General features: G+C 45.9%; 2 protein-coding genes across 4 annotated transcripts in view; one reads left to right on the forward strand and one right to left on the reverse strand.

Moving 5' to 3' along the window:
* Positions 462-1,223, reverse strand: LOC110393468 (translation initiation factor IF-2-like). The gene has a single exon (XM_021386361.1). It carries the CDS (start codon positions 1,221-1,223, stop codon positions 462-464), a length of 762 nt encoding a protein of 253 aa, XP_021242036.1.
* Positions 550-17,432, forward strand: part of ZDHHC3 (zinc finger DHHC-type containing 3) — a 28,005-nt gene continuing 11,122 nt past the window's right edge. For 2 of the 3 annotated variants that reach the window (XM_021388889.1, XM_021388891.1), the window contains exons 1-4: positions 791-851; positions 9,774-10,103; positions 12,721-12,845; positions 16,096-16,192. In XM_021388889.1, coding sequence (XP_021244564.1) covers positions 9,798-10,103; positions 12,721-12,845; positions 16,096-16,192 — 528 coding nt within the window. In that variant the 5' untranslated portion in view covers positions 791-851; positions 9,774-9,797. Of the gene's footprint in view, positions 706-790; positions 852-9,773; positions 10,104-12,720; positions 12,846-16,095; positions 16,193-17,432 lie in introns of those variants that run through there. The other variant, XM_021388890.1, reaches the window with a different exon arrangement.

Genomic DNA, 17,432 nt, shown 5'->3' on the forward strand with positions numbered 1-17,432 from the left:
GTGCACTGAGGGGTTCCCACGAAGGGCACAGTGAGATGAGGTTCTGGCTCCAGTCCTGCCCGGCTCCTGGCCTCACCCACAGCTCCCAGTGGTCAGATGCAAAGAGGGGCAGCTTCCTTCCCCCCTTTCTGCCATCCCAGCCTGGAGCTGACCTAGCGCAGGCCAAAGCCTCGTGCAGTCCAGAAGCACAGCCAGCAGCTCCTCACTGTTCACAGGCAAGTAGCTTTCCACAGGCGCAGGAATTCTGGATCCGGCTCATTTATCTGGCTCACGTCCTCCCCGAGGCTGGCAGAGCACTTCCCCTTGCAGGGGTGGTGGCTTCCCAGGAGGCTTGAATTCCTTCTCGGAGGCAAGGCAGCCGTGAAGGCTATCGGACAAAAGGATGCGGCGTGGTTTTTAGCAAGGACAAAGCAATGTCTTTTGCCTCATTTCGGCAAACGGATGACATGTGCTGGCTGAAATTAAAAAAGGAGCCGGAGGGAGCCGCCTGGCGCGCAGAAGCTCACGCTGCCCGGTGAAGCCGCAAGTAGCGCAAGCAGCAGCTGCCAACGGGCAGCGCCGAGCAAACCCAGCGGCCTCGGATGCCGGCTGGGGCTGACGGGCTGCGCGGAGCCGCGCCGTGCCGGGGCCCAGAGCCCGGGGCGGAGCCGCCCGCCGCCACTTCCTGGTTCCTCCGGCGCCGCCCCACCTCCTCGCCGGGATCGCGTAAGGGGACGGCGCTTGGGAAGGGGGGGGGGTGCCGCGCGCCGCCGGGCCCGGTGCCGCGCGCGGGGCGCCCGCTCCGGCGGGGCGGATGGGAAGCGGTGGCGGCGGGCGCGCGCGGCGTGAGGGCGGCGGGCGGCGGCCTGCGGGTAGGTGGCGGGGCCGCGGGGCTCCGCGCCGGGCGAGCGGGGCGGGGTGAGGTGAGGTGAGGTGAGGGGGGATGCGGCCGGGAGCGCCTCCGAGAGCGGCCCGTGACGGGAGACGCGAGGACGGCGGGGAGGCCGCGGCGTGGTGCCCGCGCTGCCCTCCCTCCTGCCCCACCGCGGTGCGTCCCGGGGTACCACGCGGCTCCGAGCGCTGCCTCTGGCCCAGCGGCGTTTGTCACCCCGCGGGGCGCTGAGCCGGGGTACGGGAGCGGCGGTCTGCGAGCTCCGTGTGGTCACCGGTCGGGAAAACGGCAGCGGTGCGGTCTGCCTGCAGGCGGGGGGCATCTCCAGCAGCGTTTGGCACAGGCAGCGCATCGCCGTGTGTGTTTCTGTTGCCATTTTTCACTGTAAGAAGCGTGGTCGCAGACAGGGTACGTGTTTGTCATTGGAACTGCTTGTTAGGTGACAGACAACCGTGCCAAAGCCTGACTTACTCCAGCTGTTGGAGCAGGTTAGGGGAAGATGAGTGCCCCATCCCTCAGGCAAAACACACCTGCTTGTGCCCCAGCCAAGCTCGTGACAGCGGTGGCTTTGCTCTGGTGAATCCCAGCACGGGCTCACTTCTTAGGATATTTGGCTCCCGTGCACCTCCAACAGCAGCTCTGTGTGGTCAGTGTGGTTTAAACCCATGTGTTGCATTATTTCACAGAAATGTGCTTGTGCAGCCTTGCTGTTAGGGCACATCTGTAGTGGGGTACAGCCTCATCGAGGAGACCGTGGTGCTGGCAATGAGCAGCCGCGCTGACTGGCCTGACACCTGCGTGGATGCACCCAGCCAGCCCCCACTGGTGTTGTCTGAGTGAGGGTATGGTTCCCCTGGTCTCCCTGTAGTGTACAGTGACCTTTTTCTTGGAACGATGCTCTGGAGTACAGTTTTCTTGCATTCCTGAGAGCAGATAACAGATAATGCAATACATGACAATGTATAACATTGTCCTTTTTTGTTTTCCTTGCCCTGTGCTTAGCTGGCTGAAGCAAACCAGAGCTGAATGGTGGTACCCAGAGCATCACATTTGATTTATGCATGTAACTAATTTGAAATTCCGGGTTGCTTTAGAGTAAATGAGAAGTTAAAGCTTTCCTGATGAGAGCTGTCTGTTTCCTGGGTTGTGTGGATGAGAAGAAAAAAAGATAGCCTGCACCTTGCTTGGAACTGCAGTGCAGCAAGCCTGCCAGGAGCGCTTCACATGTTGTTCTTCTGAGAGGGAGCCCAAAGGAGGGTGGCAGCTTTGGATCTGTGGACACTAGGGCCCCAAGCAGTGCCAGCTCCTAACTGGTATGCAGAGGGTGACCACTGTGCAGGGGCAGAGACCTCCCTCAGACTGCTTCTGGCTCTGTCCCAGGAACTGGGTGCTTGGCAGTGCCTTGGGCCACAGCTTCAGCCAGACAAACCTTGGGAACCGCTGCTCCGTGAGCTCTAATTGCAAGGAAGGGTGCAGAAAGCTCAGCGTTAATGTCCCGTGGCTGAGGGAGGAATGCTGAATGGGAGGAAGAGCACAGCCCTTGTTGATGTTTGTACTGCTTGCCTGGTGGTGGATGGTGCATTTGTGAAGTTCAGCTGTGAGTTTTGCAATAACAGGAACCAGGCTTAAAGGTGGTGCAGCTTTTGGAATTTAGAACAAATGGGCTCAGATTGAAGCAGTCCGAGTGAATAAAGGTAATGTGAAGCACTGTGCTACTTAATAAAAAAAGACAGTGAAACAGTTGCAGCCCTATTTCCAGTTCTAGTGGAAAGGCCTGCTGTACCCCAGTGCACATAGAGATGGGAGGGCTGTAGCAGGGGATAAGGGTGGTGTGTGACACGCATCTTAGACCTTTGCAGTGGCTTCTTGAGTCACTGACGTCCAATGTAGCATGGAGTAGACAGGCATTATATTCTGTTTTGCAGTTACTCTGATTTCCATGTCTCAGTATTTCAAAGGATAACAAAATTAATGTTTACCCGTAGAAAATGGGAGACAGGGACCGTTTGTGCTTGCCAGCGAAACAGTGAGCAAAAGTAACGCTGTTTGCCAACTGAAAAGTTCTTTGTTTGAAAGCCCTTAATATAGGGCAGCTCTGAACATGCAGGTTTTTCCAGTTCCCAAAGTGGCTCTCTCCTTGGCTAACTCTTAACATCATCGAGTTGGATCGCGACAGCCCCAATTTTCACTTTAGGCCTTTGCAAGCTAGAGGTGATATCTTCTGTCACTGTTTCATCAATGCATTATTTAATGTACACCCTGTGTCTTCCTGTATCTAGTTGTTTAGGTGCAGGATGTAGCTATTTTAAGTCTGAACGCCTTAAAGCCTTCATCCACTTGTGAAACTCCCTGATATGGTAGGGAAGAAGTGTAGCCCAAAGTGAGGATACAACAGGAGAAGCTGAGCGACTGGTCCATGCTTCTGAAGGGGCTGCGGCAGGGGCAGGGGAGAGTCAAATCTTGGGCCATCTGCTCACTGAGGGTAGGATTCAGAATATTCTTCAGGCTAGGATGTTTTTGATTCTGGGATGGGATGGTTAACATGTGAAAACCAACAATTCTTTTCTGCTTCTCTGGAAAATGCATACTTTATGCCATGAAAGCAGTGTGGTTTTTAACACGGGCATTAAAAACAATACCAGTTGTATAGGCAAACCTTCCCCCTTTGCTTTCTGTCTTTCCCTTTTTTTTTCAAAAGGTTGATACAAGACAAGTGGAGAATTTGAATTCCCTTGAGCCGGTGGCTTGCTGTCAAGCCCTGAGTCAGCATCCAAACTGGAAAGCTGTCCAGAGGGCTGGGACAGCTCCTCCCGTCACGTCTCACAGGGCCTGACATCTCTGCGGCTCTCTGACAACCGCTGATTGACATAGCTGAACATGGGATCGGACCACGGCAGATCCAGGCCTGACCTGATTCCTTACTGCCCGTGTGACCTGCATCTCCTTGTCACCCGGTTCAGTTACCCTCCCACATTCCTGTACCTTGGACAGTAACCGCTTTGTCAACCGCTTTGTTGTCGCCTCTTTTCCTGCTCTCAGGCCAGCAGCTAAGGGACTTTGCAGGTGGAGCTGCAGCCGTTTGTCAGTAACTCAAGACTCTCAGGCGAGTCTTTGTTGTGTTATAATATATTTATACAGTGCGTATTTGTTGGTTAAACAGAAATGATACAGGCATTAACCAAGAAGCTGGTGCCATCTGTCCTGAGAGACTGTGCACCACAGGCATTCTTTTAATTAAGAAAACACGGCCTTATTTTCCTTTCTGTTATACTAATGGAATTCCACTGATGCTGCAGAAGTTGCTACTTTTTTACAGTAGCGTCAGCAAGAAAACTGTGGGGCTTGTGCCTTACATGGCTACCTCTTCCCAGCCTGTCTGTGTCAGCCCTGAGGTGGGAGTTCCTAGATCTGACAGATGTCTTTGAGGTAATTCTCTCTTTGTGCTCTCTCATGAGGCTGAAACTGTTGCCCTTAGTGTGGCCTGAATTTCCAGAAGAAGAATGAAAGCTTGTCTCTACCAGGCATCATGCTGTTCCCCTGCTCCTGGGGTGGCTGCAGTAGGGCTGGCAGAACGGACTCTGCCCTGTGACGTTTTGATCTGAGTCAGCCAGCGCATGGTCGGTGTAATGCTAATATCCTGGTGCCTAACCCTTCCCTTTACCATTTTAACCAGAGAGAGGTAGTTGTTTTGTTTTTAACTGTGCGTGGGGTCTTGAAAATATTTCGCTGGAAGTACAGTTCTCTAGCAAATTTAAACCTGCTAATAATAGACTTGCTTTTTTTAGCTGCTGTTCACGGAGCTGCTCAAAGTGTCCCGTTGACCCTCTAGGGTTCTATGTGCCAGGGGTTGCAGATGAATATCTGGATGAATCTGCAGGAGACGGCCAACACTTCTCAGCGTTCTCATTCCACTCTTGTTGATCAGATAAAAGTTTTCAGAAACCATTAGGAAAACTATACAGAATATTGGTATTTCCTAATTATTCCTGCTGGAACTTGCTTTGGTGAGTTCTGACAGGCTTGTTGCTAGATCTGGGCTGTAAGAAAGCATGGCAGGAGAAGCAAAGGTAAATATCCTGTTAGTTAGAAAACACATTTTCATTTCTGTTGCCAAGAACGATTGAATACATAATGTTTTTGTTAATGTGGTTTTATGTACAGAAGACTGAAGTGAACTTCAAAATGAGTTTTCAGTTTGTATGTGTATTTATAAAAGTATAGGTCAATTATTGGTGTTGTTAAAGGGAATGTCCAGTGTATAAAGATCACCTAGTGTCGCATTTATGAATACAGTGTGACCAGTAATGTATGCTTGCTTCCTTTTGATGACAGTAAAAAGTTAACCTGATAATTGTTTATCAGCTCACAAAATGCTGTCAGTGAACTCTTGTTCTCTGTGTTAAAAAAACTGTCTTAAAGAATGTGTTTACCTTAAATAAGGAAATAATAACCGAACACTCTAGAAAGGCTCAGAGTTTGCCCCGGTCTCTCTCTCTCTCTCTTTCTTTTTCTTTCCCCCAAAATTGCTTTAATACAACAGGCAGAACTTGACATTCAGTGCAGGTGACCCCTCCCCAAAGTTTAATGTTAAATGGACTTGTAATAGAGGAAACGCTTGCAATGTCTGCACAGTAATAGTGCAGTGTTGCAAGTCATACTGAGGTGCTTGGTTTTTCCAGCACGAGTAATTAGATGAAAATCAGCAGGGTGACGGTGAGCAGTGTACTTTTTGTGAGATCAGAACGTCAGACAGCATTGAGGTACCCACTGGGCAAAGGCCCAGATCAATTCTTAGTGCATTCTTAACGCGTTGTTCAGCAGTCACAGGCCGTTAGAAATAGTTTTTTTTGTTTGTTTTTTTTTTTATATGACTTACGTCAGGTCAAAAGACAGTTATTTAATTTATAAAAGGTGTAATTGTGTATTGTAAGTGTTCATTGTAGCAGGAAGTGGATTTTAATTTCTTTTGTTTACATTTCTAATGTGTATATTACATATTCCTTTGATTATTCCTGTGGTGCTAAATGCCTTCCAGATAAGAAAGAGAAGGTTTCACTGTGACGTTGGGCTGACTGGACGTGTTTGCTGTCACTGTCTGACGTACCTGCTGGCCTCCCTGCAGCCTGACACAGTGATCAGGTCCTTGCTGTTGGTGCTCACCTGTTGTGTGCTCCTGAGCAGGAGGGGCCGACGTACCTGGGCTGTGTGTGACAAACTGAGCTCCTGTGCAGGGTGATTCCAGGTCAGGGCTGCCAGGGCAAGTTACTCCTCCATGCCACAATCCCTGTTGCTTTTTAAATACGAAAATACCAGGTTAACCAACATAAACAAAAAGATGTTTATGTAGGTCGGAACAATGAATTAAAAACATTAACCAGGCTATGTGGAAGGGGAGCTGAGATTTTGTCCTCTTACAGCAGGACTGTAAGGTGTTGACCTGGACAAAGGGATAGAGTCCGCCCTCAGCAAGTTTGCTGATGATGCAAAGTGGAGAGGAGTATACGTCAGGATTGGATGTTGTACCAGAAGGCTGTGCTGCCATTCAATGTGTCCTGGACAGGCTGGTGAGTTGGGCAGGGAGGAACCTGATGATCTTCAACAAGAGCAAGTGTAGGGTCCTGCACCTGGGGAAGAATTACTGCCTGCATCAGTGCAGGTTAGGGACTGACCCGCTGGAAGGGAGCTCTTTATCAGGGCCTGGGTGTCCTGGTGGGCAGCGGGTTGACCACGAGCCAGCAGTGTGCCCTCATGGCCCAGAAGGCCAATGGTATCCTGGGGCGCATTAAAAAGAGGGTGGCCAGCAGGTTGAGGGAGGTGATCCTCTCCCTCTACTCTGTCCTGGTGAGGCTGCATACTGTACTGTGTCCAGTTCTGGGCTCCTCAGTTCAAGAAAGAGAGGGAACTTCTAGATATGGTCCAATGGAGGGCCACAGAGATGATGAGGGGGACAGAACATATCCGTTATGAGGAAAGGCTCAGAGACCTGGAACTGTTCAGCCTGGAGGAGAGAAGGCTGTGACAAGATCTCATCGCTGTTTATAAATATCAAAAGTGCAGGAGTCAAATGGATGGGGACAGGCACTTTTCAGTCGTGTGCAATGACAGGGCAAGAGGCAGCAAGCAAAAACTGCATCACAGTAAGTTCCATATGAATAATGTACGCTGAAACGCTTAAGTGTTTCTCAAGTAATGAATAGTGTTCGTATAGCCATTACTGATTTTTCATTTTGTTGCTCAATGATGGCTCTGAAAGCAGTCTTAAATAACTGAGTGCATTAAATAACACACTTGTCCTCCAGCCAGAAGTCAGTGTTGGAGGCCTGCGCTGCATCTCACTGGGTTCCTTTCTGTACTGCAGAAACTCGATCCTCAGGTGAGGTGCCTCTAGGGTCCTACCACTTCCTCCTTTGGCACTTCTACAGCAATAGTTTTATTTTACCCATTACTTCTGGGATAACTTCCATTGGAGTGAAACTGCTTCCTGCTTTAGCAAGAGCTCTGCATTTTGTTTGTCTTCAGAAGTGTGCTGTTCAGGGCTAAGCCCACAGCTATAATCAGTACGCATTTGTCTAGCTTCCAGCCAGGACTGACCTTAAGGTGACTTGTCAAACTCATTCCTCTGTTGGTAGGAGTTGGCTTTTCTTGTGACTCTTTCATTCCTTTGCTTTGGAAAACAAAATGCCAGGGAAAAAACACAAAGGAATCTCACTGAGTCTAGGCAGAAAATCCTGAAAGTCAGTGCTCAAGCTATCCCAGCTTGCTGCTGTACCTCACGTGTCAGGTCTAAAACTTTAGTTTGAAAGCTGAACACCTGAGTTTTTTGTATATTTAATGCATTATTGTGTTACTGTTGGTTCAAATATCGTTGTCAGGCATGAGTCTTATGTCAGCTTTATTTTGAGCTGGCAAACTGGCGTAACTCTTCTAGTAAGATAATTAAACAATGCAGTGAAGGTCAACTGTTATCTTGGGGAGGGGAGTCTTCAAAACACTTTTAAAGTCCGTGTGAATGTGTAAATATGTTTCCTCACACACATGGTGAATGTGTGGGGGAAAGGCATGGGTTTGCTGGTAGGTGGAGATCTGTCAGAACTTAGGCCAGCGGATTGTAAGGGTAATCACCGCTTCTGGAAATGATAGAGCTTCTCTCCCTAAGTGTCTGCTGTCAGGAGGCTCAACTATAGCTGTGGTTAACACACAAAGTAATTGCAATGTGATATGTGAGTTTTGCAAACGAGGAGTTTTGTTATTTTTTTTCCTCACCGGAGTAATTGAGATACACAGGCACTTCTTCAGTCTTGATTTTTCTATTCTGTATGATGTATCTGTCAAGTTGGCAGGCTATATCATTAAGCCATACAACTTTTTTTTTCAGATTCCTAAAACATTCCAAACTGTTTCACTTGGTAACGTTCTGAGTGTTAATAGCAGAAAAAGAACATACCTAATTAATCACTCTGCTCATTAATAGCCTTAACCTTAGGCCATGAGAGACTCGTTGTCCTCCTGTGAATTTGGTCTTCCTGAAATAAGAGCAGAAAAGCAAGTTGTCATCCCCATTGCTGCCTGGATAGGGCAACAGCATGGCTGTGGAGCTTGGTGCTTGCAGTGTAGAGCTTTTCCCTCTGCTGGACAGAATTGAGGCATAAATGCTTTGAGCTTAAGGTTCTAGATTCTTCTGTGATCTCACTGCATTTCATATAAAATTCATCCATTTTGTCTAAGCAATAGTATGTTAAAAAATGTATTTTTTTCAATATTTGGATGCAAAAATAGCTTCAATATGAACTTTTTTGGCAGAAAACATAACTACTGATGTGCATCGTCTCCCTCCCTCTGAACTGAAATGGAAACAAGCACTGGTTTTTGAAAAGACACGAAACCAATCCTTACGTGTCAAAGCATGAGGCAGCTGAGCCCTTCTGTTGGGTACATGCAATTCAGTGTATTTAGTAGCAAAGTCCATTTTAGTGGAAGGTGGGTCCTGACGCGTGGGTTGCGGCGTTTGGCCATTTCAAACGCTGTGCAAACACTTCTCGAAGAAGTGGCTGTGGAAGAAGTGGCTGGGTGTGTGAATGGCACTTGCAAAGCCTCCAGGTGTGCTCTGATCGTGGAGCTGGTGAAGCTCTCAGCGCAGCTGACTGATCCCTTGCCAGAGCAGTGCAGGCACCCTTTCCGCCTCATATGCTTGTGTTTGGTGGAGCTGCGTTGGAGCCATAGCAAGCGCTCAGTGTGCTCGGGGCAGTGTGGTGTTTGCCTCCAGCATCGGCCTTCTTGGAAGATGAGGTTCCCACAGAGATGGTGGGGATGTGGTGATGGGAGCAGTGTCGTGGTGGTGCCCTTGTTACAGAGCAGGGACTTAGCCAGGAGTTCCAAAGGGGAGTAAAGCAAATGCCATCGAGGGTTGAAGCGAAGCGGAGCAGCGGGCTCAAGGGAGCCATAAGGCCAGTGGAGGAGGGAAGAGCACGCTCCAGGCAAAACTGGAGAGTCTTTTCTGCCTCGGGCCTGGCCCAGCAGAATGGGGTCTGCTGGCTGTGCCAGCTCTTTGCTCTCTTCCTCTATAGAGGTGCCCAGGTGTTTCTTTAGCCGCTCCTGTTGGCCCCGCCTGGCCACTGCGCTCTGCATCAAAGCACTCGCTGCCTTTCCTCAGTGGGGGTGGCTGGAGTCAGTGTGTGATTAAGCAAGTCTTAAAAGCACTTAGAGAGTCTTCTTGGGTAAGAAGCGTTCTGATAAGCACAAGAGTCTGGCTTCCAAAGCCATTATTTTTTGTTTGGTTCGTCTTTTTCACTGCTTCAACTCGCTTTCTGCAGTTGGGAATGTCTCATGCGATCCCATCCTGCCGTGTGAAAGGATCTCAGAGGGCCTTGCGAGGCAGTGAGCGCTGTTTCTGATTCCTTTTCAGATGCAAGTATGGACATAATAGCCTATGATGATTTCTTCAGTCCACCGCTTCAGAGATATTGAAAGGACACCTGAATACCTCCAGCCAGAGAAGTGTGTTCCACCTCCCAGCCGCGCTTCCTTGGGAACAATGTGGTTTATTCGAGATGGCTGTGGTATCGCGTGTGCTGTTGTCACCTGGATGCTGGTGTTCTACGCTGACTTTGTAGTCCTTCTTGTCATGCTAGTTCCCTCAAGAGATTACGTTTATAGCGTCATCAATGGCACGGTGTTCAACACCTTGGCGTTCCTCGCTTTGGCTTCACATTTTCGTGCTATGCTGACAGATCCAGTAAGTATCTCTCTGCATGTCTCGGGAAGAAAAAGGCAGTGTTTTTCTTATCTGATCGATGTTGAGTAACTCGGTTGCTGAGTGAGTGGCAGATTTAAATAACTTCTGCGTGTCAGCCTGCTGAGCGAGGCTGCTGATGTGGGAGGCTAATTCCTCATCCCACTCAAGTCAAATGCAAAGTTGAGGACCCAGCTGTAGATTCTCCCTGTGAGAGCAGCTTCTCTTTCCGTGCTGAGGAGAGCGTTCCTCCCTGAGACTTTTCTCACAAGTGCTGAATCTCGTGTTTGTGGCTTGTCATGTCTCGACAGAACAGCAAAGCAGGAAAAGCCAGTTCTGGTTATCTGCCTTGGCAAGCATTACTGCAGCAGAATGGAGCAGAATGCACTTGTTTTGAAAAGCCACGCTGCCACCTCTCACACTAGTGATTTAGTGAAGTTTATTGGACTGTGCAAACACAAATATGTAAGCATGCTACCAGCTGAAAGTTCTTGGGCAGACAGGAAGCATAAGGATTGTGACACTTCCTTGCCTGCATTTGTAGGAGTTGCTTCTGTAATAAGAGATGGTTTAATACCATGATGGTTGTTCTGAATGGCTTGTGCTTATTTTGCTTATCAACCTCTGGGCAGTACATTCACTTCAAAGACCCATTCATGCTAGACAGTGGAAGAAAAAACAGGCTTAGATTTCTTCTCTCCTTCCTCCTGAGACTTTTTGTCGCTGTTGGGAATGGCATCGGGTCCCTGATAGTCAAATTATTCCCTCCAAATGTCATTTCCTACTTGAAACCTTGTTAGGTGCTGTTAAAACTTCAGTGTTATTTTTATTTCTTGATTTTTAGCTCTTCCAGGGGCTGCAGAGCTGCATAAATGGCTCAGTTTGGGGTAGTTTTGCAGTCTGTGGTAAAGCAAAGACTGATTCATTGCATGCCGCTGCTGCTGGGAAGAACTTTGAGCAGTAGTTGAGGCGCTGAAACTTGTGGTCATTGGGCTCGCAAATACAAGGTGTAGCAATTTGTTATATAAGCATTATTGTTGTTGTTAATTATCATATGTTGTGTGGCTTTAATGCCAAGGACCTTCAGGTCTGTGGAGTTATTTTGCAGAGCTCGCGGTAACTCTTGAAACAAAAGCTGTATTTTAAAGCAGGCTGAGCAAGCACAGCATCAGAGAAACAGATAAAATCTCTACACAGAGGAATCTGGAAAAGATATGTTAATTCCCACTGTGTGGTTGGTGGGATTTTTGTGTGTGGATGGAGAGAACCAGTGAGATTTTGTTTTATTTTTCATGGAGATTTTTAGAAAGAAATCAGCTAGGCAAAATGGAGATGGGAACAAAGGGAGGGGATGCAGCAAAGCAGGGCTGGCGGTGTGAGTTTGGGAGGGAGGAGGCTGCTGGGAGATGGAGAGCAGCGGCACATCTGGGATCAGAATGAAGCAGAGCACTGCAAAGAAATAGGAACTGTTATCAAAAATTAATGAACACTTTTATTTTTCAGAGTTGATAGCATATCGTCCTTTTCAAGAACTGCTTCCTGTGTGTTCTTGCTAAAAGCATTCCTTGTGTTTGGAACTTTGCTGTGTGCTGAGAGAGCATCAATTGTAGCGTTTTGTGGAAACTGGCCTTGGTAACCAGCTCTAGATTGGTCAGGGCTGTTGGGAGGTTTATGCAGAAAAATCTGAAGACTGCTCAAGAAAGCCCTATAATACCAGTTTAATGTGCAGCTCTTTTGTCAATATGCATTATTCTTGTTTATTGCTGTTGAGAAATAGTATAGCTTTAAGAAGAGACTGCTTCATCAGAAATTTGATAAAATGTCCAGTCCCTGGTTTTATTTCAGTATAAAAGCCTACGTCTCCAGGGATGCATTGTGTCAGAGTACCAGCAGTGATTTCCTACATCACATTTCATCATTTTTTTTTCTCTTTTGATCAAATTGATGGCTGGAAACTCCTGAACATTTTGAAAACTTCTGAAAGTTCAGACTTCTGCAGCAGCAGTGTGTCTCCTGTTTAAAGACACTTATTTTAATGTCACAATTGCACAAACAAGAATATTTTGCCTGGTCTTACTTGGGGGAAAGAATTCTTAGAAAGAGTGCATTGTTTGAAAGTTAAACCCCAATTTAAATAACAAATACTCAATGGAAGTGTAGCTATAAATACATTAGATGCTTATCAGCAATGATGTAGACAGAGGTACTTCAGAAGCAGCTGCTTCTACTGGAATTAAAACATCTGCTGTCTCCAATTTGTGATAAGAAACACTGGGATGATAAATCCATTGATAGATGTGGGGAGGAGGATAAGAATTCTTAAATATTTTAAAATTGATGTGAAATTACAGAAGACTGATTCTTTATGTAAGGATTTACTGCTGCTTGTTTTATTTTGTTTTTAAAAGTGGTATTTTAATATATTGTTGTATATATTAGGACCACCTTGTTATAACTTCTTTTTCTGGATCTTCTTGCTCTTCCCAGCTCTCTGTTGATAGTAGAGAATTTTTGTCCTCTTTCCTCTCCCTCCCCTTCCATAGTTATAAGTCATCTCTATTATTTTGAGCACTGGCAGTGTTCATAGGATAATCTTCTGGTTTGTTTTCCTTTTCTGCAGGGTGCTGTGCCCAAAGGTAACGCAACAAAAGAGTTCATTGAGAGTTTACAGCTAAAGCCAGGACAGGTGGTTTACAAGTGCCCAAAATGTTGTAGCATCAAACCTGACAGAGCACATCACTGCAGGTAAAGTCTGTTCTGAGGATTCCTCTTTTATCAGTTATCTCTGGACCTCAAGAATTGTCCCGTGTGCCTGAATTATTGTTAGAGTGTGAGACTTGAGTGATTAAATTGAGAGTTTGGCATTCAAGTTCTGTTGCCAGAAGTGGCAGACACTTGCAAGCTTCTCTGTAAAAATCGCAGGTGTTTTCAGGGATGTTTTTGTCTTCAGCAGGCTGGGGCTACTTCTTGCAAAATGAGAAATGCTTCACAAGTGCTACTTCAGGCCTGTCACTGACGTTCCGTAATTTTTCGTAGTATTGGCTATTGTGTGAAAAAAGACTTAAAATGACTTAAAAAGGTTCATTAAACACCAAAATACAGAGAAATCCATACAACGTAAATGTCTCTTAAAGGTCAATGTCCTTTTTATTTTTAAGTCAGACCCATTGTCTATAGATTTAGAAGTGATGCTTATTTAAAACTAAACTTCAGGTAGCAGTGTATATATATCTATTTTTTTATTATTATTATTATTTTTTCAAGAGTTCCAGTTTACCCATTTTCACTGAGTACTGTGACTTTGTTTTATGCTGTGTGATAGATCAGTATGTCTACTGGTCTGTCGTGTCCTTTCTTTTTCTGGTAGGATAAACTTCCCTGAAGAGAGTATCTGGTAGTGAGCTTTTTAGTATTAAAAGCAGTGAGAAAAAAAATAACTACTTCCTAACATTCTCTTCCTCTTTTAAAACAAGCAAACCTGCTTTCCAGTCAGTAGTTAATGAATTTGTGCTGGTATCCTTTCCTTATCTACCCCCAAAGCACAGTGCATACTGAGAGAGCTCATGTCGTGGTTACTGGATTCAGGCAGAGATCTTGTGGGCAGGGAGATTTGTAGATGCTACTGAGCTGAAGAAACGTGCTTTGCTGTTTGCATTTTTCAGATCTCAGAGCTTTAGTGTGCAAATTTTTTGTTGCTGGCTTTTTGTTGTAATCCAGCTCAGGAGTTGGTTATTCAGTAGGAGCAATGTGATCGTTCCTATCACTTATTAATGCTGCTGTAAAATCCCCTCTGACACGTCTTCAATTATGAATGAGACTTCACATCTAAAATGCTGTCTGGCTGATGACTCACACCGTAGGCAAATGAAAAAAGCTGTTTGGCAAAACACAAAACCTCATCTCCACAGTTCTTTTCTGTATTCTTGAAGTTAATTTTATAGGCATTAAAATTTGGAAAGTCTATCCGTTGCGCACTAATGCTGCTGAGAATCTTCAGCCCAGCGTTCCCTGTGGGACAGGGAGATCTGTTGGACTTTCACGCCCCAAGTCTGCGCATATGCATCAGCAGGAGGTGTCGCTAGCTGTGTGCATTAAGGACCACAGTGCTTTTTGATTCACACGAGTCCCTGGTGCCCAGCACTGTTCCTTCCAGCATTTGGAAGCTGGGCTGTTGAGGGGAGCGTGTTTGAGTATGGGTAATCCCTGCTGTTGACCACTTTTGGTTCTGTGCTTCTTTTTCCACCAGCTAGTTTCACCTTCTGCCTCTTATCCGCCTCCTTTGGTACACAGGCAGAGAAGGACAAGTCTCCTCCCAGCCTTAGCTGCCCCCTTCACGGACCTCTTTGGTTTGACTGCTTCAGGCTGTCCCTTTCTGGGGAGCTTGGACCTGGCAGCAACTGGAGGACTTGCTTTAGTGCTTAACCTGCTTCGGAGCTGGAGGGAAGTGTGTGCACTTGGCACAGAAAAACACACAAACTAAATTAGAGTTTGGAGAGGCATCTTCCTGCTTTATACCACTCACCTTTCTCCCTCTTTCTTTTTTTTTCTGAGCAAATGCTTGATGCTTGTCCTGTTGAAAGCTGGTATTTTTGGGCAGATAACTTGTTTTTACAACACAGCCTGATTTGAATACTTACGTAGCTCAAAAACAATTTTGAGTTGCTTATTCTAGCGAAATGAGGTTTCTTCTGTTGTCTACTGTGTCTGGGGCCAGGAGGTAACAGGGTACCTGTGCCTGCCCGAGTTCTTGCTCTGGCTGCCTGCCCAGGCAGCCTTTCCCTTAGCATCAGGACAGTAGCAGCTCACCGATTGTTCAGGCGTGGCAAGGCTCCTTGGGATTAACTCCTCCCACCATGCAGTCTATGTAGGGCTGTTCAGAGGGAGGCTTTCTATTATTTATTCATGAGTGCTCATAAGAACATGCTTATGTTTTTATTTGAGGCTCGCTTTAAGTGTTTGGGTGTTATTGTTTATATTAAAGGTCAAAATATTTTTATTGTTCTGAGAAGCAAAATGGAAATAAAATGAGGCAGCCCTCAATTCTTCCTGTTTTGGAGCTGCCCAAATTGTTCTGGGATTGCTGCTGCTGCTCCCTTTTATGGGGCTATTGTTCATTTGTTTTGGGGTTTCGTGTTTTTTCATATTTGATTTCTGTGCTTGTTTGTGCGATGCGGTATCAGGAGGCAGCCTTTCTTCTCCTATCATATGAGAAAGCAGCAGAGAAAAAGACCTCTTTTATTATGAGGCTCGAAGCAGTTACTGACTAACCAGGAGAATGATGTTCAGACAAAGTAGCAGTCTTTTAATTATTTGACTTCAAGCCACAGTGTGCCTGCTGGCAAGAACTTGAATTTTGATTTAATTAGTGTGGTTTTGTGAAGTACTTTAACATCTAATTGTACCTTGGATGTGTATTGTGGTAATGTCTTCCTGACTGTCTGCCACAGCTGTTTTATGCCAGCGTGTGGCTTACCTTGCTGTCAAGAGTCTGTTCTCACGTTTGCTTCAATTTTGTTCTTTGCAAGTTCCTGCTAGCAGCTAATGATAGCAAATAAACCTTTACCTGCTATTAGCAATTCTGAAAAGTATTTTTACTTATTAACTGCTTTTCACGTCTTCCTGTTGTAGGTGGGTTTTTTGGTTAGTTTTTAATCTGTGGTTGTTTTTAGAGACTAAGCAGGTTAAAACTAGACTAATGCACAATTCTTTCATCTGCCTGAATGTATTTTTCAACCTGTATTTTGGCAGAACCTCTGGTAAGGTTTTGAGTATGTGTATTGCTTGACATGAATTTTTTACTATGGTCATTTTGTACTGTGTGACTGATTTTGGCAAACATAGAGAGAACCAGCAATATTAATGTGTCTAATAGTAAACTCACCGAGGTTCTGATTTCACTTCTGGTTCTTTCATTTCTTTGAGTTCCTAAAATTTATGTGAAATCTTGCATTCCTGGAATGGAGTGTGCTATAAATAAAGTTCTGTATTCTTTCAGCGTTTGCAAGAGGTGTATCCGAAAAATGGACCATCACTGCCCATGGGTCAATAACTGTGTAGGAGAGAATAACCAGAAGTACTTTGTACTGTTTACAGTAAGTATGTCACATGTGGTGTTTGAGGCTGTCCAGTGTGCAGCCTTAAAACGCTGTGTGTCATTTCTGAAGCAGCTCCAGTGCTGGCTTGCTTTTCTTTCCTGTTTCAGAAGAGCTTTTCAGGGAACTCCTGCAGGCTCCCATTTTGCTAATTAGGGAATGCACACAATATAGCAACCGGGAAAAGGCGGAGCAGGAAGTGTTTGCCAGGGCTTTGTGAGGCTTGTTTTGTCAGGTGAATGGCGTGCTGTTTCCCAATTCAGGTGGTTCGTTGATTCTTTCACTCTGTTCTGTGTTAGGCGGAGTTGCAGCCCATATGTAGGGTACTTAAATGTTGTCCTTGTAGGAGCACCTGTCTGAGGTTGCATAGTAAAGAGATGGTGTCACATCTTAAGCAAGGAGAGGGAAATCTGCATCTCTTTTGGAAAGCGTTATCCACCTTCTACGAACAAGCAGTTTATTTTCATACTCGAAAACCAAGGAGATTTTGACTTTTTGTGCTATTATCTATAGCATAACGTGTAAGAAAGCAGGAGCACAGACTTGAATACTACTTATTTATGGGAGGGTGGAAATCTGTTTCATCAAAGCGAACTGCAGACATCCCGTGAGAGTACCGTGGATGTTGCAAGGCTGCGTCTTAGTGATGCCCTATTTTATTAATAAGTCTTTGGAGAAATCTGTAGGTTCAAGGAAGAATGTTCTCATGTTACCAAGTAGAAAGGGAGAAATTTTCAATTAAGTAGGAAATCTTGCTCCTAAACTTATTTTCTACAGTGTGGTTTGTTAGGATGCGGGTTACAGAACAAAACCCCTTTTCTTTTCCCTGAGCAAGGTTTTTCACTGTGAGGGTTAAGCAAGATGCTTTCATCTTATCAAAAGGATTTCTATCTCCAGTAAAGCTGCCGTTACTTTCAAGTGGGCTCTATTAAACAGCCAGTGTAGTTGTGAGAGAAACAAAAGTTTTGGTTTTGTTTATTCTTTCGGTTTTGTTCCTGTTTACTGTCTTTAAGACCCGGGGAGCTGAAAGCACGGCAGCCCCTTCCAGCTCCGAGGGGAGACAAAATGCTCTCCTGTCACCCTTTGCTGCTCCCACAGGGTCATCCTGCAACAATATGTCCCTCACACCTACTATCTCAGGACTCTTTTGTTACAGTCTGTAGGTCCAAGAGAGCCATCTTTTCAGCCCTTTCTCGGTAAATTGTAGTGTAGCACTGCCAATAGTTTGAAGTGTTTTGTT

Source organism: Numida meleagris, chromosome 2, assembly GCF_002078875.1.
Source record: "Numida meleagris isolate 19003 breed g44 Domestic line chromosome 2, NumMel1.0, whole genome shotgun sequence".
In the NCBI taxonomy this organism is placed as follows: domain Eukaryota; kingdom Metazoa; phylum Chordata; class Aves; order Galliformes; family Numididae; genus Numida; species Numida meleagris.